Source organism: Chiloscyllium plagiosum, unplaced genomic scaffold (assembly GCF_037043375.1).
Source record: "Chiloscyllium plagiosum isolate Xiang-an unplaced genomic scaffold, Cpla_swu_hap1 HiC_scaffold_22, whole genome shotgun sequence".
Classification (NCBI taxonomy): domain Eukaryota; kingdom Metazoa; phylum Chordata; class Chondrichthyes; order Orectolobiformes; family Hemiscylliidae; genus Chiloscyllium; species Chiloscyllium plagiosum.
In genome coordinates, this window is record NW_028270160.1 from 55,714,857 (window position 1) to 55,740,643 (window position 25,787).

A 25,787-nucleotide genomic window follows, 5' to 3' on the forward strand; every position below is an offset into this window, starting at 1 on the left:
TGCACAACTTAAAAAAAACAACTTGGTTGTCTAGCGATTTTCACTGTCAACACGTGTCACTACTATATCACCAGATATATCCTGGAGCCTGCCAAGACCCGATCTCTTTTCCAGACCTTTCCTGTGATGCCAGGAAAGGTTCTTGGCACCTTATTCATATCAAGTCACAATTGTATCAAAAGGCTTGAAGGGCCGAATGGCCTACTATTCCTCCTATTTTCCTTGTTTCTAGTCTCAAGCTAGAAATTGGTGATACTAAAGGGGTACAAGAGATGACAAGAGAAGCATTTGATCAGAGATGGGAAGCAGTAACTGTTAACACATGCGTTTTCACAGGATGCACCTTCAGTTTGGTTCATTCTGGAATCATATGGGAGCAATTGGCTCCTTTTCTCACTGAGTAACAGCCCTAGCCCTTTATCTCACAGACTAATTCAATTGACCCCAACTTTTCGTTGTGTTGTATCCCTTCTGCCCTGCAGGCAGGCTTTCCGAGCACACGCCGTGGTTTCCAAAAAGAGACGGGAGTTGGCAATGATGCTGTCCAAAATGCTTGTGTTGTGAGCAGCCGCCACAGATGTTGGTCAGAGCTCTGAGAGTTTAATGCTGCTTGCGTGATCTTTAGGTTTTTTCCCCAGGAGGCAATTGGCACTCTTCGACTGGGGCCAAATTGAACAGAGTCCTCATTTTTCTGAGTTCTCCCTCCAATTTCCACGGAACTTTCCAGAATAATGTGCATGGCGGCGGCCTGCACAGATTCCGAGGATCTGCCCTTGTCTGTCACTATCTTGAAGATCAATCCGGCACAAAGCAAAACTGTTCTCAATGTTTTTGCTGCTGACCGTGTAGAGCAGCCTGGCCTCAAGTTCGCATGGGGAGCATGTTACATTTTAAATGGATGTGTTCAGTTGAGCTCATATAAACAGATACTTGATCCAAGTGTAGAATTCCAATGCAGCAGCTCATTTCCTACTCACCTCCCATTATATAACATTCCTCGGCTCAGCACAAGCCCCACTGTCCTGTTTTGTTTAATTTAAGATCCTTCTTTCTCAGAATATTGCTCCTCGTTGCCTCCTTCCTGACCCTCCCCACTTCCATAGTTAAAATTGTTCTTGTACAAGCCCCTCGTCGACTCTTCAAGGCCCACTCACTCCTATTCTGAGGGGGCTGCTTCTGAGTGTCAGCTAAAACAGTGAGGGTGGGAGGGACACCACAGTGCAATAGTCTCAAATTGCTTACCCAGACACTCTGAGCAAGGGTAGGGTGGGGGGAGAATAGAATCTGTGACAACTTGCTCAGTTCACTACAATGAATCCAGGGCTCAAGATATGATCGTATGAACCTCACCTAAGGGATAGGCGATGGCCTGGTGGTATCATTACTGGACTGTTAATCCAAAGCCCCAGTTAATGTTCTGGGACCTGGGTTTGAATCCTGCCACAGCAGAAGGTATGCAGAGAAGAGCAGGCATATACAGCTGGTATGCAGAGAGGATTGGAAGTATAACAGTGCATTGGGAAGATGTTGAACAGTGTCTGTGTATAATTTTGCTTTTTTCTAATTCAATCACAATAGGCTTCCAGTGACCTTTTGAATGGTCGTGTGATGATAGGGGAGAGCGCGCAAGAGAACACCCTTTATAGAGTCATAGAGATGTACAGCATGGAAACAGACCCTTCGGTCCAACCCGTCCATGCCGATCAGATATCCCAACCCAATCTAGTCCCACCTGCCAGCACCTGGCCCGTATCCCTCCAAACCCTTCCTATTCATATATCCATCCAAATGACTCTTAAATGTTGCAATTGTACCAGCCTCCACCACATCCTCTGGCAGCTCATTCCATACACGTACCACCCTCTGTGTGAAAAAGTTGCCCCTAGGGTCTCTTTTATATCTTTCCCCTCTCACCCTAAACCTATGCCCTCTAGTTCTTGACTCCCCGACCCCAGGGAAAAGACTTTGTCTATTTATCCTATCCATGCCCCCTCATAACTTTGTAAACCTCTATAAGGTCACCCCTCAGCCTCCGATGCTCCAGGGAAAACATCCCCAGCCTGTTCAGCGTCTCCCTGTAGTTCAGATCCTCCAACCCTGGCAACATCCTTGTAAATCTCTGCTGAACCCTTTCAAGTTTCACAACATCTTTCCGATAGGAAGGAGACCAGAATTGCATGCAGTATTCCAACAGTAGCCTAACCAATGTCCTGTACAGCCGCAACATGACCTCCCAACTCCTGTACTCAATACTCTGACCAATAAAGGAAAGCATACCAAACGCCGCCTTCACTATCCTATCTACCTGCAACCCTCTTCGCTGTCCCCACTACATCTCCAATTTTGGTGTCATCTGCAAACTTACTAACTGTACCTCTTCTGCTCGCATACAAATCATTTATGTAAATGATAAAAAGTAGAGGGCCCAGCACCGATCCTTGTGGCATTCCACTGGTCACAGGCCTCCAGCCTGAAAAACAACCCTCCACTACCACCCTCTGTCTTCTATCTTTGAGCCAGTTCTGTATCCCAATGGCTAGTTCTCCCTGTATTCCATGAGATCTAACCTTGCTAATCAGTCTCCCATGGGGAACCTTGTCGAACGCCTTAGTGAAATCTTCTTTGTTACTTCATTCAAAAAAACTCAATCAAGTTTGTGAGACATGATTTCCCACACACAAAGCCATGTTGACTATCCCTAATCAGTCCTTGCCTTTCCAAATACATGTACATCCTATAGTTTATTGATGCAGTTTTCTAAAATAATTGCAGACTGCAAAGTTTAATATTTGCTGCTTTCCTTGTTCTTTGTGTTGAGTGAAGTATTTAGCAGAATTTGTTTAACCCTGGTCGTTTATTTTACAGCTGCTGCTGAAGGGAAAGGCAAAAGTGGAGAAGACTTCTTCCAGAAGGTACTGTATATAATGGCTTAGTCTCTGCACCTGACCTCTGACCGCTGCAGTGATGCTGATGGCGACACATTTGGTTATGCATTTCACCCTAGCAGTTAAAACCTAACAGCAACTCTGTTAACAATTCTGAGAATATTGTGTGAGAGAGTACAGTGTAAAGATCCTTCCAGTCTCATGTCTGGGAGAGCATTAAACTTCTCTCTCCAGTTCCTAAGGTCTGCTATTTTAATGTCTTCTGCCAATAATTGATCTTGTGCTGTATTTTATCAATAGTAAGTAATTAGAACCCTATGAGGGGCATAGGTAAGGTGAATAGCAAAGGGTGGGGGGGTGTTCAAAACTAGAGGGCATATTTTGAAGGTGAGAGGAGAAAGATTTAAATGGGACCCAAGCGGCAGCTTTTCCACACAGGGTGTTTTGTGTATGGAGCGAACTGCCAGAGGAATTGCTAGATGCAGGTACACTTACAACATTTAAAAGACACTTGGACAGGTACAGGAATAGGAAAGACTTGATGGGTTCTGAGCTAAATGCAGGAAAATGGGACTAATTTAGTTTGGGAAACTTGGTCAGCATGGACGAGTTGGATGGAAAGGTCTGTTTCCGACTCTATTATAATAATAATCAACTTTTAGTGAGACACGTACTTGATTCGTTCCAGTACAGCTGTGTTCAACATCTTTTTTTTTTGTAATAGATTTCTTCTTAAACCAACCGTGCAATAGGTGCTGGCAAGCATCTCTGCACCAATCTTGCTGATCGTCCCTTGCACTCTGAATCCTCTCTCAGAGCCTGCATTCCTGAAATGTCCAAGTCAATTCACTGTTAATTAGTTGGAAATTTGTGTCTGTGTGTGTGTGTGTTTTCATTAACGAAAAAGGAAGATATGTTGTCACACTCTAAAATGAGCATTTGCTTTTTAAAATATTTTTGCAAACTTTATTCAAAGAATATTCCTGGGTGTGAAACAGATTGTTTTAATTGAAAGTCAGTTGCTGTTGAGATGGGGTCTGATGTGTAAGAGAAATCTAAGTGCGGAATTTATAACTGTTGAAAGAAATGTGTGAACGTGCTCAACAAATGCACAAAACGTTGGGAAATTCATGGAATTAACTTACTCAGAGGTTGGTCAGAACTGCTGCAGCCACAGCTATCCAATCCATTCACTTTCAGGAGAACGATGCAGTGGAGATTTACTGCAAAGGTACCAAATATGAGCAACATGAATCATGTGGAGAGACTCAAAAGCTGGGAAGGTTCCCAAGCAGAGAATGGTAAGGGGTCATCCAACAGAGGCAGTTAAAACCATGAGGGATTGTAATTTTTTTAAAAAAGAGGGGAAATAGTAACTTGCAAAAGGGCACCAATTTTGTATGGGTGCGTGTGCGTACTTTAATACATATAAAAATGATATATATTAAGAAGGAAATGCATAGGGAGAATTTATTCACATTGGCAGTTTAGTCAGTAACTAGAAGACGCAGGTCTAATATCCTGGACCAATATTCTGCAGAGCAGGTGAGAACGTGATGAGTTCTGATCTCGAGTAAACTGGCTGAGAGAGTGGTGAACGTTTTTGAACAGTAAGTTGAAAAGACATTTGGATCCGTATTCCAAAGGGAAACATTTTGAAGTCTAGAGCAGTGGAGTGAGACAAATTGGATGGAGTCAAACAGCACAGAAACAGAGCCTTCGGCCTACATAGCTCATCTTTATGAGCTGAACAAGTCGCTGAAGTGTGTGGCTGGATCAGTTTATTCTGATTGATGAAAGAGTTTATTTGTATTTCCTGTCTAATACTTTGGGGATAACCCCCTCAGACTGTGAGTTGGTTGAAAGCAGTCCTCATCTCCTGTCTGAAGTGTATTTGTTTTAGTATGAGTATCTGAGCTAAGGCAGAAGAACTTAGAGCTTGGTTTAATACATATGAATACAATGTTGTAGCTATTACAGAGACTTGGTTGAGAGAGAGAGAGAAGAAAGACTGATAAGGTAGAATATCACAGCTGTACTGAGGGAGGACACCATGGAGGGCTTATCCAATGAAGCCGTATGGGTAGAGCTCATGAATAGGAAGGGTGCGGCCATCGATCGATGGGATTGTATTACAGGCCTCCCAATAGCCAGTGTGTCAGAGAAGCAACAGATATGGGGACATTTTATGGAACATGGAAAAACAGCATGGTGCTTGTGGTGGGTGATTTAACTTGCCTGATACTAACTGGGACTCAGTGACGGGGCTTGCATTTTAATGGGGTGAGGTGGATTTGATAGGTGTGTCCAGGATGGTGTTTTTTGAAACTAGGGTGTAAATAGCCCAATTAGGGAAGGGGCCACACTATACCTGGCATTGGGGGATGAGCCTGGCCAGATGATTGAAGTTTCAGTGGGAGAGCATTTCAGGAACAGTGATAGTAATTTTTTAACTTTTAAAGTTACTTATGAATAAAGATAAAAGTAGTCCCTGGGTGAAAGAATTAAACTGGGGGAAGGATAACTACCACAATATTAAGTAGGAATGGTGCTGTTTGAGGGTATATCCACATCTGGCCTGTGGAAATCTTTTAAAGGCCAGTTGACCAACATGTTCCTGTGAAAATGAAGGGTAGAGATGGAAAGATTCAGGAACCTTGGATGGCAAGAGAAATCAAGAGCTTTGTCAAAAAAGAAAGGAGCATCTGTAAGGTTTAGAAAACTGAAGACAGACAGACCCCTTAAAGAGGGCAGGGAAGAACTCAAACAAGGAATTAGGAGGGCAAAAAGAGCCCATGAAATGTCTTTGGCAAACAGGATTAAGGAAAATCCCAAGGCATTTTATCCATCTATAGGGAACAAGAGGGAAAGATCGGAAAAGAATTGGTCTACTCTGGGACAAAGGGAATTTGCGTCAGGAGCGGGAGGAAGTAGATGAGGTCCTTAATGAATACTTTACATCCGTGTTCACAAAGGAGAAGGACATGGGACAACACATCTATCCTGGGACAACACATCTATCCTGGGACAGGCTAAGCAAAGACATGCCAGAGAATTCCTAGAGGCCTGGCACTCCAACCACAACGCCATAAACAAACACCTAGATCTAGATGCCATCTATCAACCCCTCAGAAAACAAACAGGAAATGACATCACTACAAACCCCAGGAACCCCATCCAGGAGAAAGATATAAATAGAAAGCAGGAGACAACAGCTTCGCTTCACTTGGAGGTCGCCACTGATGATGTTACCTCGCCAGGTAATGAAACGTCTGGATATCAAACCTACAGCTCAGCGAGCAAACCTACACCATGGACATGGTGGACGTTGATAGTCTAGGGCATGACAGGATAAAAAAAGAGGTGGTGTTGAGTATTTTGAAAAGCATTAGGACTTGATGGGTTCTATCCCAGAATGCGGAGGGTGACAGGTGAGGAAATTGCTGAGGCCCTGTATAAAATCTTCGTATCCTCTTTAGTCACAGAAGAGGTCCCAGAGGACTGGAGAATAGCCAACATTGTTCCTTTGTTTAAGAATGCAACAGGGATAATCAGGGAAATTGGTGAGCCTTACATCATGGCAGCGGAATTATTGGAGAAGTTTCTAAAGGATAAGATTTACTCAATTTAGGAGAATATAGATGTGATTGGCAACATGGCTTTACACAGAGGAGATTGTGCCTCCTTTGAGGAAGTGACAGATTATTGATAAGGGCAGTGTAGTAGATGTTGCTGAAATGGACTTTAGCAAGGCATTTTACAAGGTGCCTCACGGTAGGCTGATACAAAAGGTGAAGTTACATGGGATCCGCAGTAAGATAGATACGGAACTGCCTTGATCATGGAAGAGAGTAGTGGTGAAGAGTGTTTCTCTGATTCAAGGTCTGTGACCAGTGGTGTTGCACAGTGGTCAGTGCTGGGGCTCCAGTTATTTGTAATACCTAGAAATGACTTTGAGGAGAATGCATGTGACCTGAGTGGTAAGTTAACCGATAGCACAAAGATTGGGGGAGCTGCAGATAGCGAGGAGGATACAGCAGGATATAGATAGGGTGCTGAAATGGCAGGCGGAGTTTGATCCAGACAAATGGATTTTGGAAGATCTAGTGCAGGAGAGAAGTGTTCAGTAAATGGCTGTATGAGCATTACAGAAGAATCTCACTACCAGAGGGAGGTAGAGGCTTTGGAGAGGGTATAGAAAAGATTTATCAGGATGTTGGAGGGTATTAGCTATGAGGAAAGGTTAGAAACATTTTGGTTTGGTTTCACTTGTGTCAAAGGGTGAGGACAACCTGGTAGAAGCTTCCAAAATTTAGAGGCATGGAAAGTCAGAGTCTTTTCTCCCCTGCAAAGGGATGTCACTTACTAGGGAACAGAGGTTTACAGGTAAAAGGGGGTAGGTTTAAAAGTGATGTAAGAGGCAACATTTATACACAGATGGTAGTACGTGCCTGGAATACACTGCCAGAGAAAGGGGTGGAGGTGGACACAATAGCAACGTTTTAAAAGGCATCTTGACAGATACATGAATAGCTTAAAAATGTGTTGCTGGAAAAGCGCAACACATTTGCACTTTTCCAGCAACACATTTTTAAGCTCTGATCTCCAGCATCTGCAGTCCTCACTTTCTCCTAGATACATGAATAGGCAGGGGACAGAGGGATACGGACTGTGTAAGAAGCTAAAGGTTTTAAGTTTAAAAAGTGTTATGTGTCAGTACAGTCTTGGTGGACTGAAGGGCCTGTTCTTGTGTTGTCCTGTCCTTTGCTCAAACAAGTGAAAACAAATCTGTTCCTCCCCTCCCATGATAAATCAAAAGACAAAACATTCATCATTTTAACAGTATTGGTTTATCCCTTTCTCTTTCCATCTTTGTCCATGTTTCAGTCATCACTTTTTTGTTTGAAATACTGGGTTCATTCGCACAGCTCATGCTTTTGACTCTGTGGTCAGGTCCCACTCCAGAGAATGGAGTGTGTACTGGAGGCCCTGCACTTCAGTGCTGTACTGAGGGTGTGTGACTGTATCAGAGGTGCTGTCTTGTAGATGTTGCCGGGTATGGAAAGTTTGAGTTATAAAGAAAGGCTGGGATTTTTTCACTGGAGCGTAGGAGGTTGGGAGGCGACCTGATCCAAGTTTGTAAAATAATGAGAAATATAGATAGAGTTAATAGTAGTTATCTTTTCCCTAGGATGGGAGATTTCAAGACTAGGGGAATTTTTTTTAATGAGAGAGGAGGGAGATTTAAAACAGGCAAGAGGCGCAATTTTTTTTACACAGGGTGGTTCATGTGTGGAATGAACTTCCTAAGAAGTGGTGGATGTGGGTACAGTTTCAACGTATAAAAGACAAATGGAGAGATGTACAGCATGGAAACAGACCCTTCGATCCAACCATCCATGCCGACCAAATATCCTAACCTAATCTAGTCCTGTTTGCCAGCACTTGGCCCATATCCCTCTAAACCCTTCCTAGTCATGTACCCATCCAGATGCCCTTTTAAAAGTTGTAATTGTACCAGCCTCCACCACTTACTCTGGCAGCTCACTCTATACTTGCACAACCCTCTGTGTGAGAAGGTTGCCCTTAGGTCACTTTTAAATTTATCCCCTCTCGCCTCAAACCTTTACGCTGTAGTTCTGGACTTCCCCCACCCCAGGGAAAAGACCTTGACTCGGAAGGGTTTGGAGGGATATGGGCCAGGCACAGGCTGGTTGTCCCAGTTTAGTTTGGGATTATGGTTGGCATATCCTGGTTCCATGCTGTGTGTCTCTGAAGCATTAGACTGCGGTGCTAGCTGCCCTGGGAGTGGACGTATAAGATCCCATAGTGCTGCTGAAAGAAGAGCAGCAAGGTTTTTACCAGGTGAGCTGGAGAATATTTAATCCTCAACCACATCACTAAAACAGATTTTATCAGTTTTCCGTTGCTGTCTGTGGATTAGATGATTAGATTAGATTCCCTACAGTGTGGAAACAGGCCATTTGGCCCAACAAGTCCACACCAACCCACCCAGACCCATTCTCCTACATTTACACCTCTCTAATGTACCTAACACTATGGGCAATTTAGCATGGCCAATCCACTTAACCTGCACAACTTAGGACTATGGGAGGAAACTGGCGCACCCAGAGGAAACCCACACAGCCAGATTTATTTGCTGAACTGTCTGTTCCGTGGCTTTGATGGGACATGAACGACACACAGTTGGCATGTTTGCATTGTGATCAGGCAAATCTATGACGCAAAGCTGACATCGAGATTTGGACGTGGCTGCCTGTCTTAAAGTATAATGTTCTGTCTGGTTCCTGAATTCTTGCTGATTCACTCTCACAGCATTCACAGAGAATTCTGTCTTCAAATGCCTGCTCTTCTCGACACGAGCCAAGCATTAACTGCATTAAACTAGTCTCCACTCACCTTTCGTAGCATTGTGAAGCACAAAATGAGGCCATTCAGGCTCTCATTTCTGTGCCAGCAGTATGAACAAACTACCCCACTGCCTTCTCTTTTCCCCCCCCCCCCCCCCCCCCCCCCCCCCAAGGCCTCGCAAATGTTTCCTGCTGAGTATTTATCCAATTCACTTCTGGGTTTAAGATATCCGACTGTTACCCTTTGACAGTGCATTCCAGATCGTCTCAACTGTGTTTAAAGAGTGCAATTCTCCTAACCTTCCCCCGATTGCTGTTCTTTATTTATTGTATCACAACTCCATCATTTTGCAAACTATTAAATCTCTCCAGAGCATCTGAGTTCATGCCAGCTTCTCCAGTCTCATAATTCTAATCTCGTTAGTTTTCACTTTGGATTTCACTGACTTCTTACTCATTGTGAGTCAAGTTGTTGACTTTTTTTTTAGATCTTTCAGCCAGGGCTAGACAATGAGTTGGTTTATTATGCCACCACAGCATACTCTTATTCTCTGCAAAATGAATGAACTGAGATTCATGTTTCTTGGAAAGTAATGAGGTTGGTACTTTTCTTACAAATGTTATTTGTGCAGTGCAAAGGGCTTTTGCCCGAAACGTCAATTTTCCTGCTCCTCGGATGCTGTGCTTTTCCAGCATCACTCTAATCTAGTGCATAGGATCGATTTAGGGAACCCTGACTGAATGTCAATATTTACTTGGTTGGAGTATTTCTCATTAAACTTCAAACTTCGCAAAGTAACTGAGACCATCTGCCATCTGACGTGAAAGTGGAGTCAGGCAGGGTAGTGAAGAAAGCATTTGGTACACCTGCCGTTACTGGTCAGTTCATTGAGTATAGGAGTTGGGATACCATGTTGCAGCTGTACAGGACATTGGTCAGGTAAACTGAGCGAAACACACACTTGTCAAATAGTGTGGTGCTGGAAAAACACAGCCGGTCAGGCAGCATCTAAGGAGCAGGAGGATCGACATTTCGGGCATAAGATCTTCATCAAGAATTAAGAGCTTATCCTCAATGTCTCATTACTGTAAGAAAGATGTTAAACGTGAAAGGGTACTGAAAAGATTTGAGGATGTTGCCAGGGTTGGAGGGTTTGAGTTGTAGGGAGAGATGGAATAGGCTGGGGCTGTTTTCCCTGGAGTGTCAGAGGCTGAAGGGTGACCTTTAGAGGTTTATTAGATCAGGAAGGGGCCTGGATAGGATAAATAGACAAGGTCTGTTTCCCAGGGTAGAGGAGACCAAAACTAGAGGGCATAGGTTTAAGGTGAAAGAGGCATGATGTAAAAAGGACCTAAGGAGTAACTTTTTCACACACAGGGTGGTACATGCAGGGTGGTGGTTGGCACAATTACAGCATTTAAAAGGCATCTGGATAGATATATGACTGAGAAGGGTTTACATGGATATGGGCCAAGTGCTAGCAAATGGGACGAGATTAATGTAGGATAGCTGGTCAGCATGGATGAGATAGGACTGAATGGTCTGTTTCCGTGATGTACATCTCTGTGACTTGGTGTCTGGAGAAGTTAGCTTCTCAGGATCAACCATCCAGCAATTCTGATGATTAAAGGGATAGCCAATAAATTGTATGTTCTCTTTTAATGTAAGGGTATTTACAATGGAAATCACACAGACATTTAAGAGCTGTCAGGATTTCTGAGTGGGGCTGTTTAACCACTGGTAACATCTTATTGACTTTCAGAATGCATAGTTTAAGATTAAAGGCCTGTGATAATTGTGCAACCATTGAGTCCTATAAAAAAAAATTTATTGTTTATCTTCGAAGGGAACATGGTTATGTTCAGTACAGAATAATGTTGCAATTAGGACTGTACAACGCACAATTGAACAACAGTTGTAATGTACATTCCTGTCTCATTGCTCATTTTGGCCTGGAGACCCTGTGTGAAGAAACAGCCCCAAGTGTATATCTGATGGTTTGCTCACACCATTCACCATTCGATTCCCTCTTCAAGTCCTGATTTGATACATAAGATGTGCAGGTCAGGCAAACTGGCTGTGCTAAATTGCCTGTAGTGTTAGGCGCAATAGTCAGAGGGAAATAGGACTGGGTGGGTTACTCTTCGGAGGGTCGGTGTGGACTTGTTGGGCCGAAGGGCCTGTTTCCACACTGTAGGGAATCTTATCAATCTAAACATACTTTGGTTTATTGCAGGCGTTTTTGTTTGGCCTTTACTGACAGCAGCTGAAGGTAGAAATCTTGGAAGAGTCTAGAGTGCACTGACTTTAACAGCAACATTCACAATTTGGCAGCATCCAATGAGCTTGTCAATGGGGTTGATTTGGAAGTATGTAGATAATGTGATCCTAATATAAAGGATGGTCTCAGTATTTGAGCACTTCAGAGACCCCTTAATGAGCAGGTCAGGGGGCGCCCGCAGCTCTCTGTTATTTTTAATGCTGTCAAGCTGGTAAAGAGCATTCTGAGAGGCATTTTCTCAAGCAGACATGGAGAATCACCGGGATAATGTTTATACTTGCTGCTCAGTGACTTAGTGAGACATTTCAACAGGATAATGCAACTCTGTTACGTGGGCCAGTAACTAGGATGGGTTTGGGCAAAACTAATCACAAGGCAGTGAACCACAACACTTGACTGTCTCAGTTGCTGGTTCCAGGTGAAAGTGAGGATTGTAGATACTAGAGAGCAGAGTAAAAAAATGTGGTGCTGGAAAAGCATAGCTGGTCAGGCAGCGTCCGAAGAGCATGAGAGTCGACGTTTTGAGCATAAACTCTTCATCAGGAAGAGATGCTTTTCCAGCTCCACACTTTTGACTCTGTTGTTGTTGGATCTTCAGTCCTTGCGTGCCACATGTGAAGTGTAGGTATGTCAGCAACAGTGTGGCACAGTCGTGGGGTAAGATCAACCAATGTTCAACACACGCACGCATGCACACACATTCTCTGTCTCTCTTTCTCACCTCCCTCTATAAACTCCTCTCCTCCCAAACATTAACTGCAAGGCTATGGAGAGAGATCCAAGGAAATCGGGCAAATTGGTAAGTTGTTTCAATGATATGTTCAAAGATCCAAACACGACAACTTGGATTTTGTCATACCTGGGATATTAATAGATGCTGTATAGTGTTTTTGAGGGGCTTGATCATGATTGTGATTCCTATGTCCTTGTATAAAACATTGTTGGAATGTGAGCATTGCTGGTAAAGGAAGAGTTTATTGTGCATTGCTCACTGCCCTGGTTACTGTTTGATAAGGCTGCCTTTTGGAACCACTGCATGTCGGGGGGGGGGGGGGAATCAAAACTAGGGGCTATAATTTTGAGGGGAGAGGAGAAAGTTTTTACAGAGAATGGTTTGTCTGGGGAATGAGCTGCCAGAAGAAGTGGTGGTACAGTTGCAACATTTAAAAGGCATTGAGTAAAATATTTCGCTAAAATGCATAATTAGGAATGGTTTGGAGTGAAATGGGCCAAACGCAGGCAAGTGGGACTAGTTTAGTTGGGAACATGAGAGTAGTGCTGGAAAAGCACAGCCAGTCAGGCAGCATCCGTGAAGCAGGAAAACCGACGTTTTGGGCAAAAGCCCTTCATTCCTGATGAAGGACCTTTGCCCGAAACGTCGATTTTCCTGCTCCTCTGATGCTGCCTGACCTGCTGTGCTTTTCCAGCAACACTGTAATCTAGACTCTGATTTCCAGCATCCGCAGTCCTCCCTTTTGCCTAGTTTAGTAACATGTTCAGTGTGGACCAGTTGACTGAAGGATATTTTTTATACTGTACGTCTCTGAGTGTAATCAGGCTTCTTAACAGAGTTGTTTCTACCATACTTGCAAAATATCTTTCTGTGGGGATGTGTCTCAACTTCTCAGGATGCAACTAACACTTTCCCATTAAAGCTGTTGATCCAAATCCATTCCTGACCTTCCTGCTTTGTGTTTAACCCTATATAGTTAATGGCCCCAAAGGCTGGCTTCACTTGCCCTTTTATTTCGTGTCTGACACATTGCTCAAATTCCATAGAACGTCCCCACAGAAAATAATTGGTGTGCATCATAAAGATGCCTACCAGATTCCCTCAGTGCAACATTGCTGAGTCTGCTTTCAGCTGAGTGTAATCTACTTTCAGGAAGATGAGGTGAAAGTGAGGACTGCAGATTCTGGAGATCAGAGTCGAGAGTGTGGTGCTGGAAAAGCACAGCAGGTCAGGCAGCATCCTCACCTTTCAGGAAGATGAACCTGAGAATTACTAAACCCTCACTGCATCATTCAAGTCATAAACGTAATCTTTTAGTTACATTGTTTATCCTGCTGTATCATCTTTATGTGGTTTCAAAACTGCTTTCCTTTTGAAACTTCTTACCCTGCCAATATGTGGCTTTACTGTCAATTAACTTACATTTCCAAGGGTATGATGCTGCAAAAATGAGATGACCTTCCAGATCACTTTTCCTGCAGTCTTGATCACAGAGTTTCTTTTTGGAAACCTAGTTACAAGGTTAGCTTCAACCTTACAGGTCAACCAGGAGTACTTATACTGTCCATACCCCTGTGTGGGTGAGGTTGACTGTCTGTTAGCTGCTTCCGTAATTTTGTTATGGACCAGATCAAACCCCCTCAAAATATATTAAGACGATAGTGTTGTGGTTCTGTTCGCCGAGCTGGGAATTTCTGTTGCAGACGTTTCGTCCCCTGTCTAGGTGACATCCTCAGTGCTTGGGAGCCTCCTGTGAAGCGCATCTGTGATGTTTCCTCCAGCATTTATAGTGATTTGTACCTGCCGCTTCCCGTTGTCAGTTCCAGCTGTCCGCTGCAGTGGCCGGTATATTGGGTCCAGGTCTATGTGCTTATTGATAGAATCTGTGGATGAATGCCATGCCTCTAGGAATTCCCTGGCTGTTCTCTGTTTGGCTTGTCCTATCGAACTCATGTTGCTTGTCATCCACATGTGTGGCTAAGGATAGCTGGTCATGTCGTTTCGTGGCTAGTTGGTGTTCATGGATACGGATCGTTAGCTGTCTTCCTGTTTGTCCTATGTAGTGTTTTGTGCAGTCCTTGCATGGGATTTTGTACACTACGTTGGTTTTGCTCACGTTGGGTATCGGGTCCTTTGTCCTGGTGAGTTGTTGTCTTAGAGAGTGGCTGTTGGTTTGTGTGCTGTTATGAGTCCTAGTGGTCATAGTAGTCTGGCTGTCAGTTCAGAAATGTTCTTGACGTATGGTAACGTGGCTAGTCCTTTGGGTTGTGGCATGTTCTCATTCCGTTGTCTTTCCCTTAGGCATCTGTTGATGAAATTGCGGGGATATCCGTTTTTGGCGAATACATTGTAGAGGTGTTCTTCTTCCTCTTTTTGCAGTTCTGATGTGCTGCAGTGTGCTGTGGCCCTTTTGAACCATGTCTTGATGCAACTTCTTTTGTGTGTGTTGGGGTGGTTGCTTTCGTAGTTCAGGACTTGGTCTGTGTGTGTGGCTTTCCTGTATGTCTTTGTGGTGAATTCTCCGTTCGGTGTTCTCTGTACCATCACGTCCAGAAATAGAAAACACACACCGGATCATCGACGCCACACTCACAGGAATCAGATTCACTAGAGAGGAAGAAAAGGACAGAGCTGAAAATGTGTTGCTGGAAAAGCGCAGCATGTCAGGCAGCATCCAGGGAACAGGAGAATCGACGTTTCGGGCATAAGCCCTTCTTCAGGAATGAGGAAAGTGTGTCCAGCAGGCTAAGATAAAAGGTAGGGAGGAGGGACTTGGGGGAGGGGCGTCGGAAATGCGATAGGTGGAAAGAGGTCAAGGTGAGGGTGATAGGTCAGACTGGGGTGGGGGCGGAGAGGTCCGGAAGAAGATTGCAAGTTAGGAAGTTTCTTCATTTCACCAGTTTCCTCATTTCCCCTCCCCCCACCTTGTCTCAGTCAAATCCATCGAACTCAGCACCGCCTTCCTAACCTGCAATCTTCTTCCTGACCTCTCCGCCCCCACCCCAGTCTGACCTATCACCCTCACCTTGACCTCTTTCCACCTATCGCATTTCCGACACCCCTCCCCCAAGTCCCTCCTCCAGCATCTGCAGACCTCACTTTCTCCAGGAAGAAAAGGACAGCCAACTCCCATTCCTAGACATTCAAAAGGGCCACAACACACTGCAGTACACCAGAACTGCAAAAAGAGGAAGAAGAACACCTCTACAATGTATTCGCCAAAAATGGATACCCCCGTAATTTAATCAACAGATGCCTAAGGGAAAGACAACGGAATGAGGACATGCCACAACCCAAAGGACTAGCCATGCTACCATACATCAAGAACATTTCTGAACTGACTGCCAGGCGACTACGATCACTAGGACTCATAACAGCACACAAACCAACAGCCACTCTCTAAGACAACAACTCACCATGACAAAGGACCCGATACCCAGCATGAGCAAAACCAACGTAGTGTACAAAATCCCATGCAAGGACTGCACAAAACACTACATAGGACAAACAGGAAGACAGCTAACGATCCGTATCCATGAACACCAACTAGCCACGAAACGACACGACCAGCTATCCTTAGTAGCCACACATGCGGATGCCACACACGCAGATGACAAGCAACACGAGTTCGACTGGGACAACACTACTATTATCGGACAAGCCAAACAGAACAGCCAGGGAATTCCTAGAGGCATGGCACTCATCCACAGATTCTATCAACAAACACATCGACCTGGATCCAATATACCGGCCGCTGCAGCGGACAGCTGGAACTGAACACCGGAAGCGGCAGATTCAAACCACAATAAATGCCGGAGGAAACATCACAGAGGCGCTTCACAGGAGGCTCCCAAGCGCTGAGGATGTCACCTAGACAGGGGACAAAACGTCTGCAACACAAATTCCCAGCTCGGCGAACAGAACCACAACAACGAGCTCCCGAGATACAAATCTTCTCACAAACTTTAAGACGATAGTGTAGACCCTAACATTTTCTTATTTTAAAGGTAAGTCTAAGGTGTTGTGTTCCGGATGCACGCTGGTTGGTCAAACTACTCGACTTTAAGCAAAACACAGTTGATTTTTACACTACAGTTAGAATACAGACAAAATAAAAGAATTGTCTTAACTGTGACTCTATCAATGCTTAACAAAAATAACATCTGTATTAACTGTTCCAATATAGTAACATCCCAAAACACACCCTTGGCAAAGGCAAATTCAGTAAAATAGACTGTCTCACATCCAATTGTTGCAGCAGGAAGAGAATCCCAGCTTTTAGCTGTAACAGTGAGGGGAATACAGCACAGTGGCTCAGTGGTTAGCACTGCTGCCTCACAGCGCCAAGGACCCAGGTTTGGTTCCAGCCTTGGGTGACTGTCTGTTTGAAGTTTGCACATTCTTCCTGTGTCTGCATGGGTTTCATCCAAGTGCTCTGGTTTTCTCCCATAGTCCAAAGATGAGCAGGTTAGATGAATTGGCTGTGCTAATTTGCCCATAGTGCTCAGGGATGTGTAAGTTAGGTGCATTAGTCAGGGGAGATGTAGAGTTCTCGGGTAGGGGTATGAGTCTGGGTGGGATGCTCTTTGGAGGGTGGGTGTGGATTTGTTGGACCAAATGGCCTGTTTCCACACTGTAGGATTCTATGTTTCTAAGAATAAGAGCTTCCACATCCAGTTTCTAGACCCCAGCACTAAGCTAAAACCAAAAATCCTGGTTTTGTGGGAGCTTGACCCCCACACGTATTTAGACTGCTATTGTTCCAACTGTTTTTTTTTAAACGAAGCCCAGGGCTTCACAAGCTGGTATCTCTGTCTCCACCTTTCTTCATTAAAAACAACTGGAAAAAAATACACCTCTTAAAGCCATAATATCATAACAGTATATATGCCGGATTCTTTGTATAGCTTCAGTATTTTTGTCCGGCATCCTTTATCAACTTATCTTCTAACTTGTTTGTAGCCATGAAAGTTCTTGATCATGAAGCTTCTACTTTTTGTGGTATTCCCACTCTTTTCCCCCCAAACTTGTTTCCAAGTTACAATCACTCTTGTCCTCCTGTCTCATTCTACGTCTACCACAGCATCTCACTTTGTAGTGATCAAAATCTCCTTTTGTAAAGTTTGTGATCTTTTCCTAGTGCCATGTTCATGCCCAGAACAGTTCCTGGTCTTCCATATCTTTGCCTCATTTGCTAATCCGTGGATCTTCGCTCCTCTCCCTCAGCTTGCAGATAAAGCCAATGTTTCCATTTGCCAATGGCTTCCCCTACTCATTTTCTAGTGCTGGTGTTCCTCCATCCATTGGCTCCTACTTTGGTGCCAACTTTCGGTTCTTGTCCTCTGGAGCAAATAATGTTGTCATGAATTTTTGTATCAATTTGTCCATATTATGTCAGCTGTTCATTTGCTATAGTGTAGCCCTCATAATTGTCCACCATTTGTATGTGAAATTTGTGTGCCTTATTGATTTCAAGACTTGTTCAGATTCAGTAAGTGTGTATTCAATGCCAATTAACTTTGAGGAATGAATGCAGTGCTGTAAAATTTACTGTTCTTCCATCACTGTCTAAAACCATCTATGTTCTAAAATCTATAAACTAATTGATATGGACTGTAGCCCCCAACTATTTACAGTGAGTTATTTGCATGGACCACCATTGTCAGAATAAATATGAATATATAAACTTGCTTCATCCACCAGGAATTTATGCTGCATCTCCTCTATTATCATATGTTGCTTCTTTCTCTCTCTCTCACTCCGTTACTAAAGGGGCTTTCCATTGCCATGTTTATTATCACAATGTTCACACTTTCACATGTATTCCCAACTTTACCTTTGATAAATAACCTCCGTTATCAGTGAGGAATTCAGCTAGTCTCCCCATCCATTTCTCCATTAGCTTGTCCACTGTTACTCTTTTGCCTTTACAGACATAGAGTCATACAGCATGGAAACAGACCCTTCGGTCCAACTAGCCCATGCCGACCATGTTCCCAAAGTAAACTAGTCCCATCTGGCTCTGTTTGGCCCGCATCCATGCAAACCTCTCCTATTCATGTACTTTTCCAAATGCCTTTTAAATGTTGTAACTGTACCTGTGTCCACCACTTCCTCTGGCCGTTCATTCCACACACTAACCACTCTATGTAAAGACATGTCTTTTTTTAAAAACTTTCTCCTCTCACCTTGAAGATATGCCTGCTAGTTTTGAACTCTCCCAGCCTAGGGAAAAGACCCCTGTTATTCACCTTATCTATGCTCCTCAAGATTTTATAAACCTCAATAAGGTTACCCCTCAACCTCCAACACTACAGTAGATAAAAGTCCCAACCTGTTTTTATAATGCAAACCCTCCATTCCCAGCAACATCCTGGTATATCTTTTCCAATTTAATAATATCCTTCCTATAACAAGGCAACCACAACTGCAATTTTCAAGTTGAAGTGATTTGTAATATGCTTGCACACACGAAAAATATAGTTTGGAAAAATGCGTTCCTTTGGCAGGATTTATTAAACATTGTTGTAGACTAACTGAATCTCATTGTCATGTCTGTAAGGTGCAAGCTTTTTCTTATCCAATACCTCCAAGTCATTTGCTACCACTTTGTTAAAGTCTCTTGTTAATGCGAGGCTCACTTTGTGCTGTAATAGTGAGTCCTCTTTTTGTTGAGTGTATCATATTTCTCACTGATCTTTTTACTATAGTAAGTTTACTATACTCATCTCTTGCGTCTGCTTCCATTAGAATTTTTGACCTATGAGACGATGTATGGGCAAACTGCCAATGTAGTTTTCAAACAAATAGATGTTTGAAGGAAAGACGGCTATCCTTGAACGTGAAAAATATCTGTTTAAAACTTGGTTTAGAAGTCAGATTTTGTGAGTGTAATACAGTCATGTCCAGGTTGTGTAATCTGCAAATCCACTGACATTGTCCCGCCCCCCCCAACAGAAAATCGTGTGTTCCATGTCAACTGGAGCCATTTGAGCCATTTTCGTCATCTTAATAGAAAAAGATATCTAATTTGACACTGTCTAAACTGATGAAGTCGTTTACCCCAGCAATGTTACAGGGAATTGTCATTCTTAGCGATTTCAGCAAGTTGTCATCGAAGCAGGTCCAACTGCTAAATTCCTTAACGTATTTTGGTTTGTTATTATTTAAACAATCTAGAAACAGGGTGGCACGGTGGCTCAGTGGTTAGAGCTGCTGCCTCACAGCGCAGGGACCCGGGTTCGATTCCAGCCTCGGGCAACTGTCTGTGTGGAGTTTGCACATTCTCCCCGTGTCTGCCTGGGTTTCCTCCCACAGTCCAAAGATGTGTAGGTCAGGTGAACTGGCCATGCTAAATTGCCCATAGTGTTGGGTACATTAGTCCGGGGTAAATGTCGGGGAATGGATCTGGATGGGTTACTCTTTTGGAAGGGCCTGTGGACTTGTTGGGCCAAAGGGCCTGTTTCCGTACTGTAGGGAATCTAATCTAAACATTTAACCTGTTCACACACACTGGACATGTATCCATTATCTGATACAGTACAGCCTGTGACTAAAGCAATCATTTCTGGTACAAAGCTTCTTGTAGCTTCCTCTGTCAGACCATTATTGTTACATACCCTTTTTGAAGTTTCCAAGTCATGCATCATTACAAAAAACTTATTATTCCTTTTAGAATAATTAATTCTATTAGTGAACCAACTGGATTTTTGTAACAGCTGCTGAATCTTTTATAGATAGCAGCATTTTTTATTCCCAGATTTTGAAAAAAATAAATTGGCATTCTCAAACTGTTGTAATAGTGTCTGTATTTGTATTCTGAGCAGTGTTAGTTCTGACCTTGGGATTGATTAGATTAGATTACTTAGTATGGAAACAGGCCCTGCGGCCCAACAAGTTCACACCGACCTGCTGAAGCGGAACCCACCCAGACCCATTCCCCTACATTGATCCCTTCACCTTACACTACGGGCAATTTAGCATGGCCAATTCACCTGCACATTTTTGGACTGTGGGAGGAAACCAGAGCACCCGGAGGAAACCCACACAGACACGGGGAGAATGTGCAAACTCCACACAGACAGTTGCCCGAGGTGGGGATTGAACCCGGGTCTCTGGCGCTGTGAGGCAGCAGTGCTAACACTACAGTGCCATACCCCATGATAATGCTGCTTGAATTTTGATGTAAATGGGATGTTCCAAACTTGCAAATGTCTAAAGTGTTCTGGATGTTTCCCATCATACTGAAGCTGCTGATTCCTGTTGTGAAACGTTCAGATATGCATCAGCAGTTCTCCACTGCCTTCACTTTGCATGTAGTTCCAGGCTTGATCATTTTGAGGGAGCTCTTCTGGCCCAAGTCCAAGGGTTAATTCAGAAAGTCTGTACAGACATCAAATATGATTTTCTGTATCGTGCCTGAACTTTTTTTTCCTGAATTTAATAATTGGATTCTAAATGATTTGGGAAGGACTGAATTTTACAGGGTCAAAGGAAATGTGATGGTGTTCGTGATTGCTTTGGCAACAATTTCCCTGCCTTAATTTATTATTGTCAATCTCCCTTAACACACAAACCCTGAAAAGATCGCATCAGTTGAGCACTAAGATGTTATAGTCCTTTTGACCTGCCTTCACACTTCATGACATGGCTTTGTGTATTTGATAGTACGCAATTCTAGATGTAGTCCATACTTTATTCTGGACTCTATAGTTAACTTAGAAAAGCCTGGTTTGTTGTGAGTTTGAGTTTACATTGTTGGCAGAAATTTAATGTTATTTCAATTTATAAAGCAGGTGAGCTTTGATTTCAGAATCCAAGTCCTAGCCAACCGACGCCTAGCGGAAGAACACATCATCTTCCGCCTTGGGACCCTCCAACCTCACAGGATCAATGTGCATTTCACCAGTTTCCTCATCTCTTCTCCCCCCCCACCTTATCCCAGATCCAACCCTCCAACTCGGCACCGCCCTCTTGAACTGTCCTACTGGTCCATCTTCCTACCCACCTAAAGCACCAGGGACACAGGTTTGATTCCAGCCTCTGGCAACTGTGTGAAGTTTGCATGTTCTCCCTGTGTCTGCGTGGGTTTCCTCTGGGTGCTCCAGTTTCCTCCCACAGTCCAAAGATGTGCAGGCTAGGTGAAATGGCCGTGCTAAATTGCAATAAAGTTCAGGTATGGAGGATAGTGGGCTATGTAGGTTAGGTGGGCTTGGATCGGCGCAACATCGAGGGCCAAAGGGCCTGTACTGCGCTGTTTTTTTCTATGTTCTATGTATGTGTAGGTTAGGCGCATTAGTCAGGGTAAATGTAGAGTAATAGGGTTGGCTGAATGGGTCTGGGTGAGTTACTCTTCGGAGGGTCGGTGTGAACATGTTGGCGTGAATGGCCTGTCACACTGTAGGGATTCTATGGTACTGTCTGCTCCACCCTTGCTCTGACCTATCACCACCACCCCCACCTTCATCTACGTATTGCCCTGCCTTCCTAGATACCTTCCCACCTCCCTCCCATTAATCCCTCTGCTCACTTGGTCACACTTTCTCCCCCCCCCCACCCCCGACTCCTGATGAAGGGCTTATGCTCAAAGTCGACTCTCCTGCTCCTCAGATGCTGCCTGACCTCCTATGTTTTTTCAGTGCCACACTTTTGGACTCTGATCTCCAGCATCTGCAGTCCTCACTTTCACCTGGTCTCAGTTGCAGGCGATCAGTAGAAGCTGACTGATAACGCAACTGTCATGCTATCTGTCACCCTCAGGGTTGCTCAGAACCTGAATTCTGTCATATTGTTCTCTTGAATACCTCAGCTGGCAGTGCTGGTGAAGTAATCCCTGTTTGCACGGCCCATATTTGAACAAGCTATTGCCACTTGGATCATGTTGTCTAAAGCATGCTATCTCAATTCCTTAATTGCTTGTTGGCTGAAGGAAGATGGCATAGGGGAACAATGGAAATTATCTGGAAAGTTTGTGGGTTCTGAGGAAGAAATGCAACCCAAGCTAACTTGCCCATCGTGTTCAGGGATGCGTAGGCTAGGTGCATTAGTCAGGGGTAAATGTAGAGTAGTAATAGAGTAGGGTAATGGGTCTGGGTGGGATACTCTTCGGAGAGTTGGTGTGGGCTTGTTGAGTCGAAGGGCCTGTTTCAACACTGTAGGGATTCTAATTTCTGTTCTAAATTCTGAAAAAGAGCTAACTGTGGAGGGAGAAGGGAAAGCAAACTGAGGTTGAGAGAGAGAGAGAGAGAGAGATGGAGAGAGACAGTGACAAACCAGTAAAGGAAGAGAGAGAGGTGATGACGGTCTCTGATTTGCGTTGTTATGGAAGCTGCTATGTCCCAGGAGTTTGACTGTTTTGTGTTTCTCTCTCAGAACTGAATCCTGCCTCCTTGAGCCTGGGAATCCATTGTGGGAGCTGAAGATGTGTTGCTGGAAAAGCGCTGAAGAAGGGCTTATGCCCGAAACGTCGATTCTCCTGTTCCCTGGATGCTGCCTGACCTGCTGCGCTTTTCCAGCAACACATTTTCAGCTCTGATCTCCAGCATCTGCAGACCTCACTTTCTCCCATTGGCCTCCGTGCCCACTTCTTTAACCAAGACTCCCGCCCACCCTCTGACGACCCCTTCTCCCGCCTCCAACACACCCCATCCACCTGGACACCCCGTGCTGGCCTCCTACCTGCCCTCGACCTCTTCATAGCCAACTGCTGCCGCGATATTAACCGCCACCTGAACTCCCACACCCCTCCCACCCACTCCAACCTCTCACCCTCGGAACGCGCAGCCCTCCACTCCCTCCGTTGCAACCCCAACCTCACTATCAAACCAGCAGACAAGGGAGGCGCGGTAGTAGTTTGGCGCACCGACCTTTACACCGCTGAGGCCAAACGCCAGCTCGCAGATACCTCCTCCTACTGCCCCCTTGACCATGACCCCACCCCCCACCACCAAACCATCATCTCCCAGACCGTCCATAACCTCATCACCTCAGGGGATCTCCCATCCACCGCCTCCAACCTCATAGTCCCACAACCCCGCACCTCCCGCTTCTACCTCCTGCCCAAAATCCACAAACCTGACTGCCTCGGCCGACCCATTGTCTCCGCCTGCTCCTGCCCCACCGAACTCATCTCTGCATACCTCGACACGGTCCTGTCCCCCTTAGTCCAAGAACTCCCCACCTACGTTCAGGACACCACCCATGCCCTCCACCTGCTCCATGATTTTCGCTTCCCCGGTCCCCAACGCCTTATTTTCACCATGGACATCCAGTCCCTGTACACCTCCATCCCCATCACGAAGGACTCAAAGCCCTCCGCTTCTTTCTTTCCCGCCGTACCGACCAGTACCCTTCCACTGACACCCTCCTTCGACTGACTGAACTGGTCCTCACCCTGAACAACTTCTCTTTCCAATCCTCCCACTTCCTCCAAACAAAAGGAGTAGCCATGGGCATCCGCATGGGCCCCAGCTATGCCTGCCTCTTCGTAGGATATGTGGAACAGTCCATCTTCCGCAACTACACTGGCCCCACCCCCCACCTTTTCCTCCGCTACATCGATGACTGTATCGGCGCTGCCTCGTGCTCCCACGAGGAGGTTGAACAGTTCATCCACTTCACCAACACCTTCCACCCGACTTCAAATTCACCTGGACAGTCTCAGATTCCTCCCTCCCCTTCCTCGACCTTTCTATTTCTATCTCAGGCGACCGAATCAACACGGACATCTACTACAAACCGATCGACTCCCACAGCTACCTGGACTACAACTCCTCCCATCCTGCCCCCTGTAAAAACGCCATCCCATTCTCCCAATTCCTTCGACTCCGCCGCATCTGCTCCCAGGAGGACCAGTTCCAAAAACGCACAACCCAGATGGCCTCCTTCTTCAAGGACCGCAATTTTTCCCCCGACGTGGTCGACGATGCCCTCCACCGCATCTCTTCCACTTCCCGCTCCTCCGCCCTTGAACCCCGCCCCTCCAACCGCCACCAGGACAGAACCCCACTGGTCCTCACCTACCACCCCACCAATCTCCATGTACAGTGCATCATCCGCCGTCATTTCCGCTACCTCCAAACGGACCCCACCACCAAGGTTATATTTCCCTCCCCTCCCCTATCAGCATTCCGTAAAGACCACTCCCTCCGTGACTCCCTTGTCAGATCCACACCCCCCACCAACCCAACCTCCACTCCCGGCACCTTCCCCTGCAACCGCAGGAAGTGCAAGACTTGCGCCCACACCTCCCCCCTCACCTCCCTCCAAGGCCCCAAAGGAAACTTCCATATCCGCCACAGATTCACCTGCACCTCCACACACATCATCTATTGCATCCTCTGCACCCGATGTGGCCTCCTCTATATTGGGGAGACAGGCCGGCTACTTGCGGAGCGTTTCAGAGAACACCTCTGGGACACCCGGACCAACCAACCCAACCATCCTGTAGCTCAACATTTCAATTCCCCCTCCCACTCCACCAAGGATATGCAGGTCTTTGGACTCCTCCATCGTCAGACCACAACAAAACGACGGTTGGAGGAAGAACGCCTCATATTCCGGCTAGGAACCCTCCAACCACAAGGGATGAACTCGGATTTCACCAGTTTCCTCATTTCCCCTCCCCCCACCATGTCTCAGTCAAATCCATCAAATTCAGCACTGCCTTCCTAACCTGCAATCTTCTTCCCGACCTCTCCGCCCCCACCCCACTCTGACCTATCACCCTCACCTTGACCTCTTTCCACCTATCACATTTCCGACGCCCCTCCCCCAAGTCCCTCCTCCCTACCTTTTATCTTAGCCTGCTGGACAAACTTTCCTCATTCCTGAAGAAGGGCTTATGCCCGAAACGTCGATTCTCCTGCTCCTTGGATGCTGCCTGACCTGCTGCGCTTTTCCAGCAACACATTTCCAGCTCTGATCTCCAGCATCTGCAGTCCTCACTTTCTCCCGCCAGTGAAGTGAATGACATTTAATTTTTTGGCTTTATTTATTATTTTTCTAACTTCAGTGTTATAAAAATCTATTAAATTTGTTTGTAAATTTGAGTTAAAAATGGCATCTGTTGAATCAGTGTTTTTATTCCCCAGGTGTTATCCCATTGCAGTCAGTGCTATAGAAACTTCACAAGGGGTGTTTTTCTTCAGACATTACTTTTTTTTCTGTGTTATTTCTTTGCTTCATACATTGTTGTTCATCTGGCTGCAGGACAACATTTCAAACATTTTCTTCAATATTAGTCAACAGTGAAGTACTCAACAGCATAACGTTGGAAACATTGAGCAAACATTGTGACATCAAATGCCGTGATTTAACCATCAGGAATGCTGTCGTGCTCAAATTGCATGCAATCAAATGTCACATGATCAAACCCCCAGGAATTTGGCAAACTGAGTAGCCAACAGCTCTGCTGGTGGGTTGACTGTCTGAATGAATGCCATCACCTCCATGTCATCCATGAAGTGCTTTTGACCTTTCCACTTTCTCATGGTACGGTTTGTTCCTCAGTGACCTC

At 45.1% G+C, this 25,787-nt stretch overlaps 1 protein-coding gene across 3 annotated transcripts in view; it reads left to right on the plus strand.

Moving 5' to 3' along the window:
* Positions 1-25,787, plus strand: part of LOC122561037 (protein bicaudal C homolog 1-like) — a 277,035-nt gene that overhangs the window by 67,791 nt on the left and 183,457 nt on the right. For all 3 annotated transcript variants that reach the window (XM_043712353.2, XM_043712352.2, XM_043712354.2), the window contains exon 2: positions 2,866-2,912. In XM_043712353.2, coding sequence (XP_043568288.2) covers positions 2,866-2,912 — 47 coding nt within the window. The remainder of the gene's footprint in view (positions 1-2,865; positions 2,913-25,787) is intronic.